Genomic DNA, 25,583 nt, shown 5'->3' with positions numbered 1-25,583 from the left:
TGCCCCCCTTCCTTTAATCTGACATGGCATGAGTGAATAACTTACTAGTCTGCACTGGAGCATCTGGGAAGTGACATTTCCCTTAACATTACAGTTCAGCAGTTAGAGAATGTAGGACAGGATTCAATACAAGGAATGCACGCAGCCTGAATCACCAGGAAGGGACCTATAAGAGAAGACTGCTCAGCAGGTAAGACCTGGATTAAAAACCTTGACTTTTTTGGTTTAAAGTGGTTTATTTGCTTTTTATTAATATGTTTAATTTACATACTGCATTATCTTGTGTTTCTTTGTTTATTTTTATAAGAAAGGTCTAAGTCAGGGGTCAGCAACCCTTTTCCACTTAAGGGCTGGATTCAATGCATGCGAATGCATGGAGGGCCCCATTCACCTGCTAATAAATTAATATAATAATCTGAACCCCTTTACATTACACAGCCCCCGCAGCTCTGGACTCCTTTACATTACACAGCCCCCGCACCTCTGGACTCCTTTACATTACACAGCCCCTGCACTTCTGGGCCCCTTTACATTACACAGCCCCCCTGCATATTACACAGCCCCCTTGCACATTACACAACCCCCCCACCCAGCCCCCCATGTTATGCTTTAAAATTGCGCACACTCATGGAATAGTGACAAACTACGGTACTAGTCTCTATAGGTGACACTTTAAACATTTCTACAGGTTATCTGTTTAGAGTTACAGAGGGGATCTTGTGCTAAAAATATTGCACTCGCTCTAATCACCGCGACAATACCAATACCTCACATGTGTGGTTTGAACACTGTTTGCATTTTCAGTCGCGACTTACGTATGCGTTTGCTTCTGCGTGAGAGCACGGAGGAACAGGGTGCTTTAAAATAATTGTTCCCTTATTTATTTTTTATTTATTTTTATTTTTAAACCTTCCCTTTAAAAAAAATTATGATCACTTTTATTGCGAAAGTAATAGGCAGTGACAGGTACTCTTTATGGAGAGATCTGGGTTCTATAAGACTCCAAATCCCTCCTTTGCACTTAAAAGCATTCAAAATGGCAAGTTTGGCTGTTTTGAATGCTGTCATTTTTTTAAATGTGGCACCTTTAATTCTTTTGTAAACCGGAAGTGATGTCACGACATTGCTTCTGGGTTACTAGATCTGAGACCTGATTAAAGCTGATTCTGGCTTCATTCAGGTCTCTGGCCAGCCGGCGGACATGCTGGTCGTTTGGGCCTCCCGGTGGGACAGGAGAGCCTGGCGAGCTGCAGAAGGCGGCGGGGAGGGCGGGGGGGATTGTCCCCTCCCGCTGCTTGGGATAACAGCCGAGCGGCTGCTTAGCCGCTTTGGTTGTTATCCCAAGAAAGCCAACCGGGGTTAAAATGTCCATGGGTCGGGTACACGTGAATTCTGGTAAGTGGAGTGATAAGCAATGTTAATGACTGAAACATACAGTACATTGTTTACCAAAGAAAAAACATGCAGAATATGTTTTCTCATCCTCTAATATGACAGCACCGGTGCTTGGTGATTGGATAAGCATTGTCACATGGGGGTGAGCAAAGTGTAATCATCCTGTGTAACCTTCATCTCAGATTTTACAGGTTTCCCTTTCTCACTCTTGATGGTTGAATGGAGCAACAGGGGAGCAGATAGGAAATAAGTGTATGTTTATGGGGGCCAGCCATTGAAGAAAACCTGATGTTTTGTTCTAAATATTTAAATCTTTTGCCAGCATATTCCGGAAATAAGACTTAGCTAATTAGGAACTAAATGTAAAAAAAAAAAAAAAGTACAGTTCATCAATCATTAAGAAAATAAAACCTGCATTATTTACCATATAGCTACACACACGTCTTCCTGATCTTCACAAATTGATAATCTTTCACAGGAACTGTCACAGCGACCTTTGCTTTGTGTACATGTTGCTGGTAGCACATCACAAAATTTACAAAGTGTTTGGAGTTCCTGGAACTTCACAAAATCTGGTGGACCTAAACAAAATGAAAACAATTAATTACATATGATACATATAGAAAATATAAAAACACCTAATACCTAAGCATGAGCCCTGCAAATTTGGTTTCACATAGATACATATAGTTGATAAGATTAAATAAAGACACCAGTCCATCCATTTTATATTTAACCACTTGACCACTGGGCACTTAAACCCCCTTAATAACCAGACCAATTTTCAGCTTTTGGTGCTCTCACATTTTGAATTACTCAGTCATGCAACACTGTACCTATTTGAAAATTTTGTCATTTTTTTCACACAAATAGAGCTTTCTTTTGGTGGTATTTAATCACTGCAGTTTTTTTTTTTGCGCTATAAAATAAAAAAACACCAAAAATTCTGTAAAAAAATGCATTTTTCTTTGTTTCTGTTAGTAATTTTTATTCATATATTTTGCCTAAAATTTATACCACTACATATCTTTGGTAAAAATAACCCAAATCAGTATATATTATTTGGTCTTTGTGAAAGTTATAGAGTCCACAAGCTATGGTGCCAATATCTGAAAATTGATCACACCTGAAGTACTGACGGCCTATCTCAATTCTTGAGACCCCAACAAGCCAGGAAAGTACAAATATCCCCCCAAATTAGCCCTTTTGGAAAGTAGACATTCCAAGGTATTTAGTAAGATGCATGGCGAGTTTTTTGAAGTTGTAATTTTTTCCCACACTTCTTTGCAAAATCAAGATTTTCTTTTCTTTTTTTTCACAAAATTGTTATATTAGAAGGTTATTTCTCACACACAGCATACACATAGCACAAATTACACCCCAAAACACATTCTACTACTCCTCCTGAGTATGGCGATACCACATATATGAGACTTTTACACAGCATGTCCACATACATGTCCACATACAGAGGCCAACATGCAGGGAGCACCATCAGGCATTCTTGGAGCATAAATTACACATATAATTTCTTGACTACCTCTTACACTTTTGAAAGCCCTGGAGTACCAGGATAATGGACAAGCCCCAAAAATGACCCCACTTTGGAAAGAAAACAACCCAATGTATAATCAATGAGGCATATCGAGTCTTTTGAACATGTCATTTTTTTCTACAAGTTTTTGGAAAATGTGTAAAGAAAATGAAAACACGTTTTATTGTTACACAATGTTGTCCATTTACACAATATTTTTAACACATAACATGTACATGGCAAAAATTACAACCCAAAATAGATTCTCCTACTCCTCCCGAGTACAGGGATACCACATGTGTGAGACTTTTCCACAGTGTGTTCACATACAGAGGACCAACATGCAGGGAGCACCATCAGGTGTTCTAGGGACATAAATTTCAAATCTAATTTGACTTTCTTTTACACTTTTGTGAGGCACTGTAGTGGCATGGATGTGGCATGAATGAGCATGAATGGGGATAGATGAGCATTACTGGGGATGGATGAGCCGTGGATGGGAATGAGTGAGCATGAATGAGTATGGATGGGTATAGATGGGATGGCTGGGTATGGCTGAGTATGACTGAGTACGGCTGGGTATGGCTGGGTACGGCTGGGTATGGCTTAGTACGGCTGGGTATGGCTTAGTACGCCTGGGTATGGCTTAGTACGCCTGGGTATGGCTTAGTACGCCTGAGTATGGCTGAGTATGGATGGGTATGGCTGAGTATGGATGGGTATGCCTAATTATGGATGGGGGAGGTTGGGATGGCTGAGCATGGATGGTCAGATGAGTATTGCTGAGGATGGCTGGATAGATGAGTATTGCTGAGGATGGCTGGATAGATGAGTATTGCTGAGGATGGCTGGATAGATAGGTATGCAGAGTATGGATGGCTGGGTATGCAGAGTATGGATGGCTGGGTATGCAGAGTATGGCTGGGTATGCAGAGTATGGCTGGGTATGCAGAGTATGGCTGGGTATTCAGGGTATGGCTGGGTATGCAGGGTATGGCTGGGTATGCAGAGTATGGCTGGGTATGCAGAGTATGGCTGGGTATGCAGAGTATGGCTGGGTATGCAGAGTATGGCTGGGTATGCAGAGTATGGCTGGGTATGCAGAGTATGGCTGGGTATGCAGAGTATGGCTGGGTATGCAGAGTATGGCTGGGTGTGCAGAGTATGGCTGAGTATGCAGTGTATGGATGGGTATGCAAAGTATGGCTGGGTATGGATGGGTTTGCAGAGTATGGCTAGGTATGGATGGGTATGCAGACTATGGCTGGGTATGCAGAGTATGGCTGGGTATGCAGAGTATCGCTGGGTATGCAGAGTATGGATGGATATGCAGAGTATGGATGGATATGCAGAGTATGGATGGGTATGGCTGGGTATGCAGAGTATGGATGGGTGAGCCTTTGATGGATCTCTCACTAAGCAGCGCTATGGGCACTACACATGCAGCCAACAGCGCTGCTGCCACTGATCTCTCCCCTCTCCGCTCACACTGGATGGAGAGGGGAGGGAGGAACCGGAAATCACGCCGGTTTTGTTTACAAGTGATCGTTTTGTCATTTGACCGAGCAATCACGTGGTAAACGGCCGAGATCAGCGGCCATTCACCATTCACCGTGATGCCCGAAGTTCTCAGGTGCACGCCCCAGGGGGCGCACAAGAGCGGAATTCTGGGAGGACGTCACTGTACACTGTATTGTTTCTGCCTGCCTTGGGAACAACCTATTATGGGATGTGTATGTGTTTCTAGCATGTAAACGGGGGGCAGGGTGAAGGGAGGGGGAAATTCCTCCAACAGCCCTCCCTGCTGATAAGACGTCTACTCATGAGAGATGTTCTGCAAAATGTTCTTCCAGCTGTTCCTTAATAGCGTCACTTGTCAGCTTTTTGTTGCCCTATTCCAACTTTTTTGAGGGGTGTTGCTGCCATCAGTTTAAATATGACCTTATTTTTTTCTTAAAATTGTACATTTTCTCAGTTTAAACATTTGATATGTTTTCTATTGTGAATACAATATGGGCTTACGAGATTTGCAAAGCATTGCATTCTTTTTTATGTAGATTTTGCAAGTTCTTCACAACTTTTTTTGGGGAATTGGGGTTGTATAAATGCATGCTGCAAAACCCAAAATCTAATCAGATGTTTGTAAGTAGGGGTCACAAATACACACAAACACACACACTGAAAATTCCTTGCAAATGAAACGGAATAAATGTGGGTAGACTTTAGCCAAGTCAGTAAAAGCCATTAAATCAGCGTTCTACACCCCACAGGTTGTAAACTCGCATGGTCAGAAGGTTTCAACCCCGCAGCAAATCTCCAAAACTTTCAGCGATTTTTACTCAGTTTTATATAACCTACTGGGATCCGCCTGCAGCCAGACAAACATAGACAAGTATATCGCTGATTCTCTGCTCCCCTCACTCCCGTTAGAGACCCAGGAATTACTCAAGGAACCGATAACCTTAGAAGAACTACAAGTAGCAGTAAATTCTCTGAAGGCGGATAAGGCCCCTGGTCCGGACAGTTTTACTGCCAAATACTATAAGACCCTCTTTCCAATTTTGGGTCTGCTTCTGGTATAATTTTTTAACGCACTGGGGACAGAAACTTTCCCGAGGGATACTTTGAGAGTCCATATCTCCCTGATCCTTAAGGAAGGGAAGGACCCAGGCCAACGTGGTAGCTACAGACAAATCTCCCTCCTAAATTTAGACCTGAAACAGTTTTTTCGAAAATAATAGCCTCTAGACTAGCGCATCATCTCCAGTCCCTTATACATCTGGATAAAGTTGGGTTTATACCCACTAGGGAAGCAAGGGACAACAAAATTAAGGTTCTGAATCTCCTTCAAGTAGCAGATGCTAATAAAACCCCCTGCATATTTGTGAATACCGATGCCGAGAAGGCATTTGATCTAGGTGGCGTGTAGGTCTAGGTGAAAAAATGCTGAGATGGATCACCAAAATTTATTCAGTCCCCTCCACTCAGGTAAAGGCGAACGGAGTCCTCTCAAGCTCATTCTATATTGAGAATGGGACGAGACAGGGCTGCCCTTTATCCCCCCTGCTCTTCGCCCTTTCTCTGGAACCGTTCCTCAGGCTTAATCCAGATATTTCAGGGCTCCAGACAGGTAGTTCTCACTGTAAAATCTCAGCATACATGGATGACCTCCTATCTTCTCTGACGAACCCCAGAATCTCACTACCGAACCTCCTCAGAGAATTTAGGCTGTATGGGGCAATCTCCCACCTGAAAATAAACTTTGCTAAATCTGAGGCCATGGGTGTAGCTGCTAAATCTGAGGCCATGGGTGTAGCAGTCCCGCCCCAAACTCTTTCTGACTTACAGGCCAATTTTAGCTTCAAATAGACCGACACTGCCATAACATATATAGGTAGAAAGATCCGAGATCTCGGACGTTCGACCTTAACTTTCCACCCCTACTGACCAAGACCCGATTGCTACTGGAGAAGTGGCACAAGGGATTCCACTCTTGGTTTGGAAGGTGCAACCTCCTTAAAATGAATATCCTGCCCAAGTTTATCTACCTCATTCAAGCCTTGCCTATACATATACCGCCCTCCTTTTTTAAACAAGTACAGTCTCTTTACCAAGTTTGTTTCGACACATAAGAAACCTAGACTACGCCGTTCGCAATTGACACTTCCCAAACACTATGGGGGCCTTGCACTTCCTGACATACGCCATTACTACCCAACGTCCCACATTGGACAGGTACAAATTGAACAGTCCCAATTCCACATACCTTTGAAAAGTGCATTGTGGTGCTACGGGGATCTCCCTGCAGCCTTGAAGACACACCCCCTAATAGGTACTACCTTGAAACATAGCCACCACACTACCACCCATGCATCTCTCATTTCCAAAACTTCCCTCCTACTCCCAATTCTAGGCCACCCAAGATTTGAACCGGGTCTACACCCTGCAGAATACACATCTCTTAGGGACTCTGACCACGACCATGCAGCCAAATTCATCACAGACGGGAGGTGGCCATCTTTCTCAGAGCTTACAAACCCGACGGGACCGTACCATCTTCCCTTCTGGAAAGCAATACAATTACACTATTTTCTTTATGCCCTCCCTACACCCCAAGATTTTGTGCACCAGCTAACCTCATTTGAAACCCTGTGCTCGAGAACGGACCTGCTGACTCACATACTTTCCCAAACGTACGCTTTATTAATCACTCCAAAAGATCCGCCACACTTACCCTGTCTAGTAAAATGGGAAAGAGATCTGAACCATACATTTTCAGTATCACAAACACAGCGTATTATCACTCTGGCCCTTAAATCCTCTCCCTGTACTAAAATACAGGAAACCAACTTCAAAATCCTCACCCGCTGGTATCTGACACCTTCCAGGTTGCAGAGATGCTTTCTCTCGTCCTCGAGCCAGTGCTGTCGCTGTGCCGAGGATGAGGGAACCTTGATCCAGATTTTCTGGTCCTGCTCTAGATTGCTGGAATTCTGGAGTGAGGTCCGTTGCATTACCCAGAAGTTCACGGACAATGTTGTCCTAGATGATGCCGCATTTTTCTTACTACATCACTCTGCGATCCCCATTAAAAAATATAAGAGATCACTTGTTTGTCACCTTCTCAATTCAGCTATGGCATGCATCCCCCTTAACTGGAAACAACACTCTCCCCCAACCGTTGTACATTGGCTGCAGAAGGTGGAAGAGGTGCGGAAGATGGAAGATTTAATCCTCACTGCACAACACAAACAAGAGGCCTTCAAAAAGACCTGGGATATATGGAGCATGTTTATATTTTCAGATGAATGTCAACATTTGATGAAGGCATAACCCTTCCCCATCTTCTCTGAGAAGATACTAACCTTGGTCACCGCTGTGTCTTTCTTTCGGTCTCCCTGTCTATCTTTCTTTCCTCTTCTCCTTTGCCCCCCTTCTCCTTCCTTCTTCCTTTGTACCCCCCTCCCTCCCCTGTCTCCCCTCCAATGACTCTGGGTTTCCCCCCTCGTGATGGGTGGAAGAAGTGAGGGGAATAAGCCCTGTTTCTGTAACACCTGAAAGAGCTTTGGTGTTAGCGGACATTTCTCCTTCCAGAAGCAGTCACTAGATATATTACTGTTTGTGAACACATGACCTATATACTGCTCTGTATGTTTCCATTATCGAATTGGCCTATGTAGTCATGGCTCTGTATGCTTTTATATTTGTAATGTGGGGCCTCGCCCTATCCAGAGTTGAATAAAATTCATATTTGAAAAAAAAAAATTCCTTGCAAATGAGAGGTAGGTGGAATTACAGTGGATATGTGTCCTATTCTGTATGCATGTAATTACATTGTTGTAATAAATAAGACATTTTCTAATGCAAAATCATTACACAGTAGATGAGTGCAGTTAGCAGTCTGTAAATGCCATATTTCTATTTAGACAACTTCATAAAGTACACCGTGAGGGTTAAGTGGTGTGAATGCAATGCTGATTTATTAGCTCCATAAGACAATATAAACACAATCTGAGAAAATACATATTTACCACTAAGCTCTAAATGTTACAGTTTGATGATCTCTACAGACATTTAGAAACTCTAAATGCAAGTGAATGAAATGTCAGCAAGGCGAAAAATGTATACTAATGAGCCGGATGTAACTGTAAAATCTCTGGTGACATTTGATACAGGGCTCACGTTTCCTGTTAGTTACTGCATCAAAGTGGGAGCAAAAGGAAGGTCACAGGAACGTGCACTCCTATATTCAACTACTGTTGAAGAAGACAGCTGCAAATATGTGATATGACAGATAAATAACCTAGCTAGGGAAACTACTAGATAAACTAAACAAACAAACAAACCACACAAAACAAATCAGGAAGTAGGAATCCCAAAGTGATAACAGCTCTAATCACAGCATAGACTATGACTAGAGATAGATGGGAAAATATCTGCAAATACCACGTATAATGCTCACTCGAGTTTATCAATATGACATTTGTCATCTAAAAATTTGGTGTATCTATTTTCATACGTTTCAGAAGAGTTGAAATATTCAGTGTTACTTTTATTTTGTTTTCATGGGTTGTTTTATTGTCTTTTTTTATTTGTTATTACTATTACTTTTTACCCAGCCATTCTGCAGCCCTATATGGCATATTCATCTGTATTTATTGTATTTTAGCTGCACACTATGATATTTCTAAAACATCTTGCAAAGATTGAGTCACACCAATAAGATTTATATATCTATATAACATAAAATTACATTTAACGGTATGTGCTTTACTATATATTATGTTTATTTCCAACAATTGGGACTCAAATATACAATTTATTTTTGTTTAGTAAGGTAAATATGAGTTATAGTATATGAATTCTTTTGATTCTCCTATCCAGACAGCAGGAAGTGCTCTTGACTCTTTTTCACATTTTCAGTCTTTACCTCTTGGAGTCAAAAAGCATGCTGTTTGGGTCCCTGTGTCAATGGGTTTTGGGCTTGTGTCAATGGCATCAGTTAGAGACTGAGTGCAGAATTTATTCACAGTTACATATTTTTCTTTTTTGTATAATAACATTTTCATTGCTTTTCCTGAAAAATAAAAATAAAACAGAACAAGTGTTCGCTGGAATAAACATACAATGAACTACATAACATGTAGAAAACAGGCTTCACATATTAATAAAAACAGGAGTCCCTGCAACTGTTCTCTCTTCTGTAACATGCAGAGACCCCTGTGAAAACAACACAATACAGCATATAAAAACACCCCCTGTATAGTCAAAGCCTTTTGAAACGAGACATGCTTGAGAATTAAAATAAGAAAAAGAATAAATAAAGTAAGGATGGGACAATGATTAGTCCTAGTGAACCTATCTTAGACACTCAGGGTCGATCAAGTCAAAGGAGAAGTCCAGTCTGAGAGACCTCTGGACTTGGAAGGTATCCACAGGGCTCCTGCCAGGTTCCTAGCCACCATTGTTTTCTCAAGGGGAGCCCATAATTTGGACGACATATTGTGATACCAGTTCAAAATGAGGACTAGGGCCATGGCCTTATAGCAAAAAGCCACATCAGGAAGACCAAGTCTTCCATCTATTTTTGCCCGACAAAGGATATCATAAGATTACCTAGGATGTCTGTCGTGCCAGAAAAAAGCCAAGAAGGCCCTAGCTAAGCGTTTAAAGAAATTTTGTGGGAGAGAAATGGGTCATCAAGAATCGCCATCTTAACCACTTCCGAACCACTAGCAGTCATTATTTGTCAGCTGTTTGAAGAGGGATATTGTTGTTATGGCAGCAGCTAGCGGATTCGCCGTGAGATCACTTTCATTAGCGACGGGAGAGGGGCCCCTCTCCCGCCGCTCTCCGCTGCTTCCTGGAGCCGTCGGCAGGGACGGAGGCAATTGAAATTGGCTCTTTACCACATGACCGGTTGTGTTCAATCACAGCCGGTCACTTTGAAGAGGTTCGGCGTGCACGTTGCACTAGAAACAACTATAAATGACCCTGTGTACTGATAGGATAACATTGAGGGGGGTTCAGGAGCAGTTGAAAATGTTTTCCAACTGCTGCTAAATGTCCGTTTACCAGCAGCAGTGTCCATGAACAGCCTATTTCACCTTAGAAAATCAATCCCTTTGTGTCTCTCTTCATTAGGTTTTTAAACCACAACTGTATTTATAAGAATGGTTTCCCTATCTATTGACATAATTACTTGTTCCCAGTGATTTGTTTTTTGTACTGTGACAGCTGCTGAAAACCAAACTTGGTAGTGGGAAGTATTAATCCTAATTTTGCAGCATATAAATTAAACCAAAGCAAAATCGTAAGGTAAGGCCAAAGATCCGGGTCCTGTGTGGGTACCAGAGAGAGCAGATCGAAGTGTGCATAGTATGAGGACCAAGCTATTGGTGAGACACAGACCTTCGCAGCAGAGAGACCAGAGTTCTGTATACCTGAGGACTGGAGCCATTGCAGGCAGATGCAGAGAGCATCTGAACAGCGGGGCCATTGCCACACCAGGACCAGTGAGTGGGCACTGCTGCCATAGAGCTTGTTGCTGCTAGTAGTAACTGAGTGAACAGAGACTAGGCATTTGACTAGCGACCTTTACCACTACATAAATATTTTACCAGGACTGCATTTATGTGCAGTACCCTAAAGACTGGGCACCAACATTAGCCAGCTGAAGAACTAGGGCACCTGACTGTTTCATTAGACATCTGCACTGTTAGAACAAACATGTGGAGACTTCTACAGTACTGGGTCTCAGCATAGTTATTTCTAGAGTGCACTTTCCTGTATTCTGGTTACAGGAAAGTTATAACAGCATTGTTCACAATCATAGCTACTCTCATTCATGCCATTGCTTTGTGTGTTTTTTTTTTTAAGGTACCAGATATAGATTGCACCTGCAACCTAGAACTCCACACCAACCTGCTACAAATTAGTGACCCTATCGTCAAATTGTGGTTACCTACATTCCCCATTTACTCATTTATGATGCTGCAGCTGTTTAACTCAATTAGTAAAATAACCATATATTAAGTTCCATTTTTACTAACCGATCCAGTGTCTATGTCCTGATATTAAGTTATAGTTGGTTATTTATTTTAGTGCTGTCAATAACATTGCAAACTTTATCTGTTTAACCTGGTGCGTTATAGGGGCCAAGATTGTCTACCAAGTCAAGGTAAAAAACCCAAACTCAGCAATGGCAACACTCCGACATGCTAGCGCATCATTTTTTCCACAATGATCTAATACTAGACCGTCTCGCTCTAATCCCCAACCACACTGAAGCTCCTATCCCATATTGGTCCTATTTTCAAATTCGTCATTTCCTACAAACATTAAATCGAAAAACGCCAAGGTTTCCAGAGGCTTATCCCCATTTGAAAGCCTATGCTCTCAGTCAACCCCCCAACGACACTTGATTTCCAACACATATGCCATGTTATTTGCAAATATATCTGCCAAAGATGGGAAGGCCCCTAAAGCATGGGAAAGAGAAATGCAGTTAGACATAACGGCAGATCAATGAGAACATATATACACGATTGCACATAAGGGCTCCCTGAATGTCTCCATACAAGAAAACAATTACAAATCCCTGACGCGTTGGTACAGAACCCCGATAATTTTACACAAATATAACCCTTCCTACCCTATCACATGTTGGAGATGTACGGAAGCTCCAGGCACTTTGCTTCACATATTATGAGACTGCCCTGTATTACAACCATTTTGGGCACAGGTCAGAGAACTCACAGAAATAATATCGACATATACAATTAACTTCACCCCAGCTCACTGCCTGTTTCATCTTTCTGATGTGCCAACCCTTCACTACTGAAGGACCCTGGTCCTGCCCCTGCTTAATGCAGCCAAAATGTGCATTCCCAGGCACTGGGCTTCACCTCACCCTCCAACAATCTCAGAATGGCTCAAGCAAGTTAATAGAATAGCAGAAATGGAGGAGCTCATTGCTATAGCTCGGGACTCCACAGTTAAATTTTCCAAGACTTGGGCCTGCTGGAAACACTTCCTTACCACTGACAGGTATCGGAACTTGATGCGTGAATATGCGACTCCACGTAATGCGGTATGAACGTCCGTCGGGAGAACGGACCCGGTATTTACCCCTGTTCTCTGGGTGACGGGGTGCTCCCATCCCTTCCCGAGGGATGGGTCTGAGAGATCACATCTGGCTCCCTATCTTCCACCAATGGATTTCACAAAGAGCTCTTTTCCCACCCTAGCCCTTCAGAAGCAATAATAGGCAGATCTCGCGTATTGCAGAGCGGAGACCGAAGAGACATTACTCGTCCCCTTTACCTCTTCTCAGTTTCCCCCCTCCTTATTTTCACTCCCATGACCCCCCCCTCCCCCCCAATCTACTAACCCGACTCTTCCCCCCCCCCTACACCTCCTCCTGTCCTTTATATGTACCACAACCCATTGGTTATTTTCTGGATGCCCAAATTAAGGTATCCAAGCCTACTCTTTTACATGTTTAAGCAGATTTATTATGGAACATAAGTACCCATCGGCTTGGCTAGGTAGGAACTTCCACCGAAACATGCTCCACGAGTTGGCCCCAGTTACATTACTATTGGGATACACCTACCTTGGGTCCATCCTGATATGGTTGATTCAAAATGTTTAATACTTCTTCCCTGACTGCACTTCCTACCTTTTGCTTGGAGATTTCTTTTTTTTTTTTTTTTGTATTTTAATTGACGACAAATGGATGTGACTTGCCTATAATATGTACTGGCTTGGATCTTTCATTATGTACATTTTATGTTACTTGGAGAAATATATGACATCTCTATTATTGTAACTGATTTAGGTTTTTTTTGGAATAAAATTTTATTGGAAAAAAAAAAAAAAAAAAAAAAAACTATCAAGTAGCTCCTTCTGAGGTAGCACTACATATATACAGCACAATATATATATATATATATATATATATATATATATGCACACGCACATATATACGGTGCCCACTATATTGTGTTTAGTTTACTGAACTGTAGACTAAGACACCTCAAGGACAGTAACTGAAGGTAACAGGAAATCATATAGTTTGTGTTTACATCACACAGAAAAACATTTCAGTACATTTCCTAATGCAACAGTGATGAATTGTGTTGGCCATGCCTTCACATTTGTAGGCTATACAAAGCAGATGATTCATTTTCCAGATCACAAAACTGGAATGAGGCGGTACTCAGAGTACGTTATTAATTAAGTTTCAGTACATAGCTATAGGAACAGATATCTCTCTCCTGCCAAACATTGCTTGACTTCACAAAGGCAAGATGGTGAAATTTCCCCTCTTCCTTTGACAATAACTCAGCTCATATCTATAAATTTGCCAGTGTGTAGAGTGACGCACAGCTACATGCTGACTTGTGTAGGTGGGGCACAGGAGACATTACAAACAGGAACGCTATGAAAGCCACTTTCTCTTGAACTGTTTGGATAACACAGCTTAGCAGCACTGGCAGCAAACCACAGTAACCTGAAGCCTGTGGGTTTTTTTTTTTGTTGTTTTTACATTGAAAACATCAAAAGTAACTGTAGAACTGTATTTTGCTGCTTGTAGATATCTCTACACATCACAAACAAGTTTCTTAAAAGTAATATTCATTGCTGTCAATGTTGTCAATCATTTTATATAATTCTTAGGTACATGTTTACTGGGAATTTAAAGCAAAGATAAAGTATCTTCTTCTAACACGTACGTTAAAAAAATGTACATGTATGCATACTTGCAAGTCTATGTAACCTTTAGAATTATTAGTATTTCTCTCTTGCATTTTTAGACATTCTGTTAATAAATATCATTATCAATGTCATATTCCCCTCTCTGTTATACATTTAAAAGTTCTTTTTTTGGTAAGCCGATATACGTCGGCAGAATGGCATGGCTGGACACAATCATGTACCTGTACGTGACTCTTTAGGTGTCCAGCCGTGGGTCGGGAGCGTGCCGCCGCCGGGACCAGCGGACCCGATCGCCGCTGGTGTCTCGCGATCGGAAGAATGAGGAGAGGTCTGTGTAAACAAACCTCTTCCCGTGCTTCCCTGGGTGGCTGTCACTGATCGTCTGTTCCCTTTTATAGGGAAGGATGGTCAGTGATGTCACATGCCAGGCCACGCTCCCTACAATTAAAAAAATACATAACGTCATACATAACCCCTACACTGCCCCCTAATGGTTAACTCCTTCACTGCCAGTGCCATTTACACAGGAATCGGTGCATTTAAATAGCACTGATTGCTGTATAAATGACAATGGTCCCAAAAATGTGTCAAAAATGTCCGATGTTTCGAGCATAATGTCGCAGTCACAATAAAAATCTCTGATCGCTGCCATTACTAGTAAAAAAAAAAAATATTAATAAAAATGCTATAAAACTATCCCTATATTTTGTAAACGCTATAACGTTTGCACAAACCAATCAATAATCGCTAATTGCGATATTTTTTTACCAAAAATATGTACAAGAATACGTATCGCCCTAAACAGAGAAATTGTTTTTTTTATATTTATTATAGCAAAAAGTAAAAAAATATAATATTTTTTTCAAAATTGTCACTCTATTTTTGTTTATAGCGCAAAAAATGAAAATCGCAGAGGTGATCAAATACCACCAAAAGAAAGCTCTATTTGTGGGAAAAAAAGGACACCAATTTTGTTTGGGATGTATATCTAAAAACTTCTGCGCTCTATGGAAAAGTGGAAAGTAACTAGTAGAAAAAAGCAGCAATCACTAAATGAGTTGTCTCTCACTACTGGAAAATAAAAATAAAAATTGTGATGCGCTAATTTCAAACCATAAAATAATCGTAGTAAGCCACAAATATGCAATTAAAAAATACAAAGTGCAACTGTGCATAAATTAGTCAAATAATGCTTCGGTTTATGCACTAGCTATCACTTTTATGTATGCACAGAAGCATTATTTGACTAATTTATGCACAGTTGCACTTTGTATTTTTTAATTGCATATTTGTGGCTTACTACGATTATTTTATGGTTTGAAATTAGCGCATCACAATTTTTATTTTTAATTTTGTTTGGGAGCCACGTCATACGACCGCGCAATTGTCAGTTAAAGCGCCGCAGTGCCGAATCGCAAAAAGGGGCTTGGTCCTTCGGCTGCAAATTGGTCTGGGGCTTAACTGGTTAAAGGCAAATTGACTGTGCACTTTTGCAAGTACAGTTTGCACCGGAGCTTAGTAAAGGAGATAAAGCTTCACTTTGCAAAGAGCACCCGATCACATGCAAGAAAAGTAAAGCAACAGCATTTTTGCTTGATTATGATTGGATTATGGAAGTCAGACACACACAAACAGAATGCTGTAGTAGAGCTGCACGATTCTGGCCAAAGTGAGAATCACTATTTTTTTGCTTAGAATAAAAAGATCACGATTCTCTCACAATTCTAGTGACATCATTTTTTTTTAGGAGAAAGAGCGATTGATTGAGAGAGCTATTTATTGAGAGAGCGACTGATTGATTGCGATTGATTGAGAGCGAAAGATTGATTGAGATTGGGAGAGAATAAACATTTGCTGATTCTTAAAAAAAAAAAAAAGCAGTATAGCAGCAGCTCACATTTAGCTAGTGCCACTCAGTGCTGCAGTCATGCTTGTGATGGTGCGCAGTCCCCAGGAAAAAGAAACATACTGACCAATCACATTCTTTTCTGGCATCCCCTCCGCTCCGTAACAGGTAACCTCATGCCACGGCCACAATAGTGACACAAGCTTCCCAGTGACACCGTCGACCGCACAGTGTACTCTTTTCAGCTGACAATACTGACAATTTGATGGTCAGAATTGTCAGAATCCAGGGCTGCGATCGTGGCGGGCAGAGAATCGTGATAACGATTCTCCACGATTAATTGTGCAGCTCTATGCTGTAGTAATCTGAACTTCTGGTCTTGGCTGTGACGTCACCTGCCTCCTGCCGACGCGTTGTGTCACTGACACGCGACTTGATAAAAGTCACCGGAAGTTTGGATTATTTCAGCGTTCTGTTAGTGTGTGACTTGGCCTCAGATTTGTGCTGGATGTCCAAACTGTAAGACACTACATTGTTTTTTAATAAATGAATCTTTGATATTACACCATGAGGGGTTTTATTGCCTTTTATATGTGTGAGCAGAACATTAACCTGATGGAATGAGGGAGAGTGCAAGGAGATCAGTGCTTTACTCATTGCCTGATATTCTCCTTATTAAGGTGAACAGGCATTGCAAATATTGGTGGATTTAACTCACTTCCCTGGACTGCATGAGCAATACAGCATCACTGGACTTAGAAGTTTTGTAGCACTGTCACTTATAATTGTATTTTTAATGACCATTTTTGCACTGAACTTTTCCTGATTTTGCATTTCTTGATTTAAAGTCACTTCATTTGACACTTTAATATATGCTGTATACTTTTGACTAGATTGGTTTATATTTTTGTGGTGATCAATTATGAGAATAATTTTACAAATGTAATATTAGTTTTCATTATATCATTCTGCCTCTGTACTCATATCATATATGTAAGTACTTGATTATATATTCTATATTAGTTTGGCGCCTTTCCATAAATTTTGATCATTAGTCCAGTGCAGTTGTCACTGCTACTTGTATATAGTAATAATTGGGTTTGTAAAGACATTTTCTGCACACAAGATGGATTTATATTATTTGTGGCTATTAACGCATATATTTAAATTTGTGAGTGCCTGGAGTGCAGCTATAAATCCTTCAATACTAACTAAAACCCAAGAGAACACATGTATTAATATGAACCCTCTATATGGTCTAGCCCTTTCCAATTCAAAAACGGAAAAAATGTGGCTGGATTTCCACTTCCAAAGCTAATATGAAAGCTGCAGCATAAATCGGCGTAATGCTAGTGCTGCATAAATGTGATGTAGGCTATTTAACGTAGTTTTACAGTATGTATATACCGTATTTACTGGCGTATAACATGCACATTAATTTTAAGAGGGAAGTTTCAGGGGGAAAAAACAAAAATTTTAAATAAGGAAAATTTTAAGCAGAATAAGGGTCAGTGCCCATCTTCAGCCTCACCATTGCCATCAATGCAGCTTGATCAATGACCATCTGCAGCCTCATCAGTCCACATCAATACAGTCTTACCATTGCCTTCAATGCAGAAGCCTCACCATTGCCATCAGTGCAGCCTGATCAATGCCCAACTGCAGCTTAGAGGGGACAGGAAGGAGGAGGGTGGGACGAGCACAGACAGATTACATACAGCGAGAATCTCCTATTATAGACAGAACAGTGGCCCAATGGTGGCCCAGGAGATATGACTTCCTATTACAGAGGCCGCCAAGTAAACATGAGATTCTCACTGTATGTAATCTGATAGCGCTCATCCCACCCCCCTCCCTGTCCCCTCCGAGGCAGCTAAAATTGAAGTATTGGCATATAACACGCACACGCTATTTGCACCTGATTTTCATGGTGAAAAAGTGAGTGTTATACGCCAATAAATACAGTATTAATCAGAGCAACCAAATGTGACAAATAAAATATATATAAACAAACAGATATCAATCATCAGGTAAAACAGGAGTCAAAGCTGGAGGTGAGCTGCTAGAGAGCACTGGTGGTAGATTGCACAAGCACCTGGTTTTTATTTATTGTGATCGTTGTACACAGAAGTGGCAAAAATATTTGATCTAAGGATTTATTTATTTATTTTTTCTAGTTTTGAAATGTTTCGTTTTTTTTCACTTTTCTGGGTAGAAGTGAATTGTGTTGATATACTATTTTTTTTTGGTATACTTGTATTTTATGTATGTTATATTACTACCTTAATGATGATTGCTCTGTACTAAATGTATCCTATATTAATGTATTAGTAAACCCAAAAGCAAACAATTATTATATTGTACTGTAGCTTACTTCTTAGATGTGATGGATACATTTATTTATTTATTTTTGTTTGTTTTTTAGGCTTTTTTTGTTTTTACTTAGATAACCGGCTAATATGTCTGTTGTTTTTTTCAAAAGAACATGCTTTCCTGCAAATGTATTGGTTTACTGAGATGAGACAAACCATTTTGTGGGCTACTTACAATAATTAGCTTATGTTTATGTAAAACCATTATGCCAAAAGAAAAAAAAACATGTTTGCTGTAGCTGTTTAGAAAGTATTAGCTGGAGTTTGGCTTCAGTTTGTTACTGTTTTTAAATCTGCTAGTATATTTAACACTATCCTTCCCCCTGGACAGACAATGCTGTTGTCTGCTGTGCCCCCTGTGCTCCATCATCCAGAGTGAGGACACTCTAATACAGAAGGTGTGTTAGTGAAAACGGGGGGAAAAAAATAAGAAAACAAATGCAGCCACCACATCCAATGATTGGTAAACTTCAATATATTACATTTTTGGTTTTGGCTTTAAGGTGGTATTCCAGCTACAATTTTACCATTTAGCTGTGGACAAATATTTATTTTGAAGTAGACATTTAGGCTATACAATACTCCTTTTAAATGCTGTCTCACCAGTGCTCCCCATAGCCCTGCATACATTTTAGCAGAAATTGCAAAGTAAATTTGCACGGTTTAATTTTCATATGCAGTCACATGACTACAAAGCTCTATCTACTCTGCATAAGCATATGGCTGATGGGAGGGAACTCTCTCCCTGCAGACAACACCTATGGCGGTAAGCATTGAAAGTTGACGTCACTGCTCTCTGTGATTCAGCTCTGTTGTCGGACCTCTATATTACACAGAGGAGACAGAGCTTTGTAGTCACATGCCTACATTCTAAGGCAGGGTTCACACGGGTACGACATGACAGTCGTATGACTATGAACATGACTTGAAGTCCAACATGCATCCGACTTCAATGAACAGGGATCTGACTTTGATCCCGACAATAACAGGCACTGTGTCTAGTATGAATCTTTAGGGGGAACTCTATGCAAAATGTAAAAAAAAAAAAAAAAAAAAAAAAAAAAGGGGCATGGGTTAGTCCTCCAAGAGCATACCAGGCCCTTCAGTCTGGTATAGATTTTAAGGAGAATCCCCGTGCCAAAAAAAAACTGCGTGCCCCCCCCCCCATATCCATGCCAGACCCTTATCCGAGCACACAGCCCGGTAGGTAAGGTTAGGGGGTGGGGACGAGCGAGCACCCCCCCCCAACCAACAAGGAGGTTGGGTGCATTGGGGCAGCGGGGCCCTGCGCCCCCCCACCCCAAAGCACTTTGCCCCCATGTTAATGGGGACAAGGGCCTCTTCCTGACAACACTGGCTGTTGGTTGTTGGGTCTGAGGGCAGGGAGCTTAGAGAGCATCGAGTCAACTTCGGAAGAACAGAGGCCAAATACAGTGGAGAAGACCTGGCAAAAGAGCAAGAAAATAGTGGAGAAGACCCAGAAAAGGTAGAAGACAGCGGACAGAGGGAGAAAAAGCAGAGAGGGCTAGAAGACTCAGAGAGGGGAGAATAACCGACAGAGGCAGAAGACATCAGCAGAGGAGGCAGAAGAGCCGGAGAGGGGAGAAGAAATCAGAAGAGACACCGGAGCTGCTTTAATAAATTACTTTAAAAACATTTGTAATGTGTTTTATTTTTGACACTTTTTTAAGGTGAATGGGTAGGGGTACAATCAATGTACACCATACTCATTCACATAGGGTGGGGGGGGGCGGAATCTGGGGGCCCTCTTGTGAAAGGGGGTTCCAGATTCTAATAAGCTCCCCGCCTGCAGAAACGGACAACCAACAGTCAGGGGTTGTCGGGAAGAGGCTCTTGACCCCATTACATGGTGGGACCCCCATGCAGTTTTTTCGGAGTGGAGGTCTCCTTAAAATCCATACCAGACCGAAGGGCCTGGTATGCTCTTGGGAGGGGGAACCCATGCTGGTTTTTATTTTAAAATTTGGCATGGAGTTCCCCTTCAAGGTCATTAGAGCATGCCAAAGTTGCATGCCAAAGTCAGATCAGTTAAGACGACGATACAACTTTGATCCGACTTCAGTGATATTCAATGGGATGAAGTAAGATCAAAGTCAGACCAAAGTAACAGTAGGAGCATTTTCAAAGTCGGACCAGTTAAAACGGCTCTCATAGGGAAACATTATTTTCACACGTCATGCGACATGAGCTCCCAATGTCAGAGCGTTTGTCATACAAGTGTGAACCCGGCCTAATAGATATAAAAAAAAAAAGCTATTTACCTTGCGATTTCTGATAAAATGTATGCAGCGCAGTTGGTAGCACTGGGGAGGCAGCACTTAGACAGGAATCTTTCCCATTAGGAACAGAACTAAAAACCTGACAGATAACCTTATTAAACCTTCCAAAACAGAAAAAAAAATGTCTAGAATGTAATTTTAAACTACAGAGGGTGGAATACGATGTCTTATTTCTGACAAGGCCCTAGAGAATTGTTTCTACAAAACAACCAACTAATCCAAAAATGATTGGAAACTACAGTATGTGCATAAAACTTACAAACATCTAAGCGTTGTGTGTGAAATCAAATCTGGCTTCACAATCAAGGCAGGATTGGAAATACATTGAAAAAAAGTGAGAATAATTGGAACATAATGTTCTTTTTTATTCTCACCTGCATTTTGAAAAAAGGTAATTCTGATTGAGCCACTAATTTCTCCAATGTTTGCACAAAATTCTGGCATCATGCCTAACATAACAGAGTTCAGTGCTAGAGAAGAGAACGGAGCAGTCAGCCCCAGATGTTTAGTCTAACTACCGTAATCAACATGAAGAATCTAAAAAATGTTTCCTACTACAACATATGAATCACACCTAGGATACATCTATTCACTGTTCAAGGGAAAATCTACAGCAACCACCATGAATAGATTGCTCTATACACCTGTACAGGCAGCCATTTAAAGAATGTTAAAAAAAATAGCCAAAACATCAGAAAAGGTAGTAATGAATGCATGGGACGTTAATCCTTAATATCATATTTATGTGTATCGATTTAAAGCTATGTTGTGTGGTATGTATATGTGCTTTTAAAATAATTTTATGTTTGTTGTATAGATGTATTGGTTTAAGGTTAATTTAATTGTACATGTCATCTTTGGGGTCAGAAGAGAGTGCAGGTAGTGGTGCCATGTAATGAAGTGGCCCTGCTCTTTGTAGCATTCTTTTTACTACCCTGGGCTTACAAGAAGCCACAGCTGCTTTACATTTTTTGAAGAGTTGATGGGGACTACTTATATATGTTTTATGCTTAAGCTGAATTTGGGCTTTTACACTGGTGGTGAAGTGGTATTTTGTCTGAGAGCTTTAAATAACTGCTGTAAAGATTTTGGAATGTGGCATCTGAGACTTCGAGCCTCCGTTTAGCAACCAAGAGCTGCCAGTCCAGTACCCTCTACAAGAATTTGCCCACTTTCATTTTAGCCTTTCTAGACAACTAAAGGAATCTGTTGTAATTTTCTTGGAGCACTGGTTACTCCAGCTGACGACTAAAGCTCCATGCACACTGTGCTTAAAAACACGCTGATTTAGAGAGTTTTTGTACAATGTTCAGGCGTGTATAGGAGTGTTTTTTTCTGCCAGAAAGCTCCAATCAAAAACACATACCAGAAGGGTTTTTCTTTTCCTGCCTCTAACCGCTGAGCTTATAATACCTCTAAACGTCCTAATGTGTGTGGACACATAGGATAACATTGAACTGCTTCTACTAGCAAAACACAAAACTCCTGTAGAAGCTGCAATTTTTAAGCCAGTATGCATAGACCCTTAGAGAAAAGACTGATATAGATATAAAAGAGACTGCCAGCATAAGGGGGGGGGGGGGGCTAGATCAGTTAGCAGTCTGTACTATAGTAGATTCTTGAAAGATGAAAATGTGTTAAACATGGGAGTAGCGATAGGAGCACTCTACTGTCAGCTCTTGTCACATGGGAGAATGACTTCCATTAAAGTGTTACTAAAGGTTAATTTTTTCTTCAATTAAAATAATAAACATGTTATACTTACCTGCATTGTACAATGAGACTGCACAGAGTGGCCCCGATCCTCCTCTTCTCGGGTCCCCTGCCAGCAATCTTCCTCTTCTTCTTGTGTCCCCATAGTAAGCTGTTTGATATGGGGGCACACTGCTACTGCTCGCTCCCTAACTGTGCTCCATAGGCACACATTGGGGCTTAGCCCTGCCCCCACTTCCTCCTCACTGCATGTGATTGACAACAGCAGGAGCCAATATGCTACTGTTTGAGTCCCTGTGTAAAGAGGAAAAGAGGAAAAGAGGAAAAGAGGAAAGAAGAGATACAGGCATGCACCATACTGGATCTATTCTCCCCTCTCTTCACCTTCACACAGGGAAGCTGGAGGACAGAGAAATCTAAAAGGTTTTATTTTTTCTTTTTTTTTCAAATCTTTTATTTATTTAAAAGACAAGAATCAGCTCAATGAAGATACATAAACATAGTATAACACAGTATATCATTAGATGTGTGTGTCACAAGAGTCCAGGTTGCAAAAATGTAGTCTTGGTCTATATATCCACTAGACAGAACATGGCATATGCATCTTTCTGTGAATAGGCCCATATACAAAGTACTAGAATATAAAAATATTCCATGAATATCGCCTCCTTTAAATGTGTTTCAATTTTCCTTATTAGTCAGAAAGAGCAGGAAATTGTAGCCATCGGCAGACAGATAGAGAAATAGAAGACAAAAAGCCAGAGGGCATTGGTCGGTGAGTGTGGAGATTTACAGTTAAAAGGAATACATGCTTTGGCAGCGTCAAGAAGATGGCATTTTTTACCTTAATGCAAGGAATGCATTAGGGTTAAAAAACATTTTTAGCTTTAGCCCCGGATAGGAGTGGGAGAGGAGCGAGGCTTCCTGCACTCGCATCGCTGGTTCGTGGGACAAACCAATGTCTGATGATTAAAAGTCAGCAGCTACACTTTGTAGCTGCTGACAACACACTGTTAGAGGGCTTTGTTCTAAGTATTTTATTGGGTGCATACTAGCACATGCTTATTCCATTCATGTGATGCATACTAGCACATTATGCTATTATTTTGCAGGGGTTATTTTTTTTTTTAATTGCAGTGGTTTACTACTGCTTTAATATGCCCCCCCCCCCCCCCCCCCAATTTGTCTCTTTGGACCTAAAAGTGCTCACTGAGTATCCCGCATGTGAAAGAAATGTTGCAGTACTGATGCTCAATATCAGGTCACGTAGGCGTTAGTTGAGGCAAGAAAAAATATACTGCTAGTTCTGTTTTGGTTGCTATTTTTCAAAAGTTAATAAATTAATATATAAAAAAGTATATTATTTAAAAGACTCAATCAATTTTTATGGTGCCCTATGCATTCCTTAACATTTACAGGGAAATGTGTAATGCTAATGCACATCTAAGGATTCATTTTCCCTCTTCCAATCACACCAGTAGCATTTTTTATTGGCAGCACGCTTCGCTAAGAATGTATAAATGGCACCACATAACTGCTGGAGAATGAGCATCTAAACTGCACTAAACACACTGTTCGTCTACAAATAAACACTGCTTTATATGACACATTAATGCCATTTTACATGGCATTTAAACACACTGTACCATAAAAAGAGCCATTTCAAACCACATAAACACATTGAGTTTTCAAATATATTATTTTATACATCACTAAAACAAGTGACAACATTAAGGTAGCCATTTATTTGTTATATCATGATTTTGTTTATAGCGGGAGCCATGAATATCCCCTGTGCCCCTTTGTGAAAAAAAACTTTATTCATTGATATTTTATTTTAATCTATATGTGGTACAAGCATAAACATACATTATTTGCAAAGTGCTTTTTAAATGTGTGTGATCAAAAATCATTAGGCAATGTACTAGCTCACGCATCTGAGTTTACAGTTTTCAAGAGTATTATCAGTTATGCATGGCATATAATAGCGCATCTTCATGCCGATGACCCGAGTTCATTTATGTAACTTATTCATCAAAGATATCACACTTTTAACAGCTAGTTCTTAGCTGCAGGTAATGTCATTTCTCCCAATAATGTGACATACAGGAACTGAACCTTTCTAAATTCTGGGCAGATAGAGCATATAATGGAAGAAATGCATAAGCAGAGATACCTTCAGTGAAAACCGCAAGTCTAAATTACCAGCAGACACAGACATTGTGGATGATTTACAAAAGGAAAATAGACCGTTCACCTTGCAAGGATAGTTGTACTTTGCCAGAACACTTTTACCAGAGCTTAGTCAATGAGGTGTTCTGCATCCAATTATGTTCACGAAAAAAAACGTTTTTTTTTTAAATTTTCCTTGTAAGTGATTGGGTAGTCTTTGCAAAGAAAAATAACCTATTTCCCTTTAGCAAATCAACTTCATAGGCTGCTAAACGGTCACACTCTGTCCACAATCTAATGATATTTTCATATACCTGTCTACTTGAGGTCCTGTATCTGATTCTCAAGCAGATTCCTTCCCCGTATCTAAGGCCTCAGTTATGTGCAGATAAATACATGCACCCCTATGGTAAACTGTACCTGTTTTGTGGTCTGAAAACAAGAACAGACTTCCCTCCCCAAAAACATTAACAAGTAGAATATAACATTCCCATAAACAGAATAGACGTAGGGTTCCAGGCAAAAATGTTTTTAGAAAGGAGAACTGTTTGAGTCTCTTTTGAAATCAGACCAGCCATAGACAAAGCTAATTTTTGTCCTGCAACCAGAAAGTGTTGACAGGGGAATCCCTCCCGCGCAGCCCCCGCCAGGAGAACACAGTAATTATTGCTAGCAGCTATAACAGCCACTAGTGATAATCAAATGTAAAATCCGGCAAGCAGGTATTACCAAGTTGATTGATCAATCAACGTGGGTACATTTAGCCCAGGGATATGCAATTAGCGGACCTCCAGCTGTTGTAGAACTACAATTCCCATGAGGCATAGCAAGACCCTGGCAGCCACAAGCATGACACCCAGAGGCAGAGGCATGATGGCACTTGTAGTTTTGCAACAACTGGAGGTCCGCTAATTGCATATCCCTGATTTAGCCTGTCCATACATGTTTCAAATCTCAGCCCGTTGTGTCTTCATTAGTAAAGGTTTCCACCATTTTGCATGTAGGCACTAAGGTGGAAATGAAAGGAA

General features: G+C 40.7%; 1 protein-coding gene across 1 annotated transcript in view; it reads right to left on the bottom strand.

Annotated features, from left to right (window-relative positions):
- Window positions 1-25,583, bottom strand: part of TGFBR2 (transforming growth factor beta receptor 2) — a 131,715-nt gene that overhangs the window by 45,779 nt on the left and 60,353 nt on the right. Inside the window, exon 2 of the mRNA XM_077491457.1 lies at window positions 1,820-1,976. Within this exon, the coding sequence (XP_077347583.1) occupies window positions 1,820-1,976 (157 nt within the window). The remainder of the gene's footprint in view (window positions 1-1,819; window positions 1,977-25,583) is intronic.

Source organism: Lithobates pipiens, unplaced genomic scaffold, assembly GCF_037356315.1.
Source record: "Lithobates pipiens isolate NorthernLeopardFrog02 unplaced genomic scaffold, aLitPip1_a1.2 Scaffold_19, whole genome shotgun sequence".
Lineage (NCBI taxonomy): Eukaryota > Metazoa > Chordata > Amphibia > Anura > Ranidae > Lithobates > Lithobates pipiens.
This window is presented reverse-complemented; position numbering and strand designations above follow the sequence as displayed.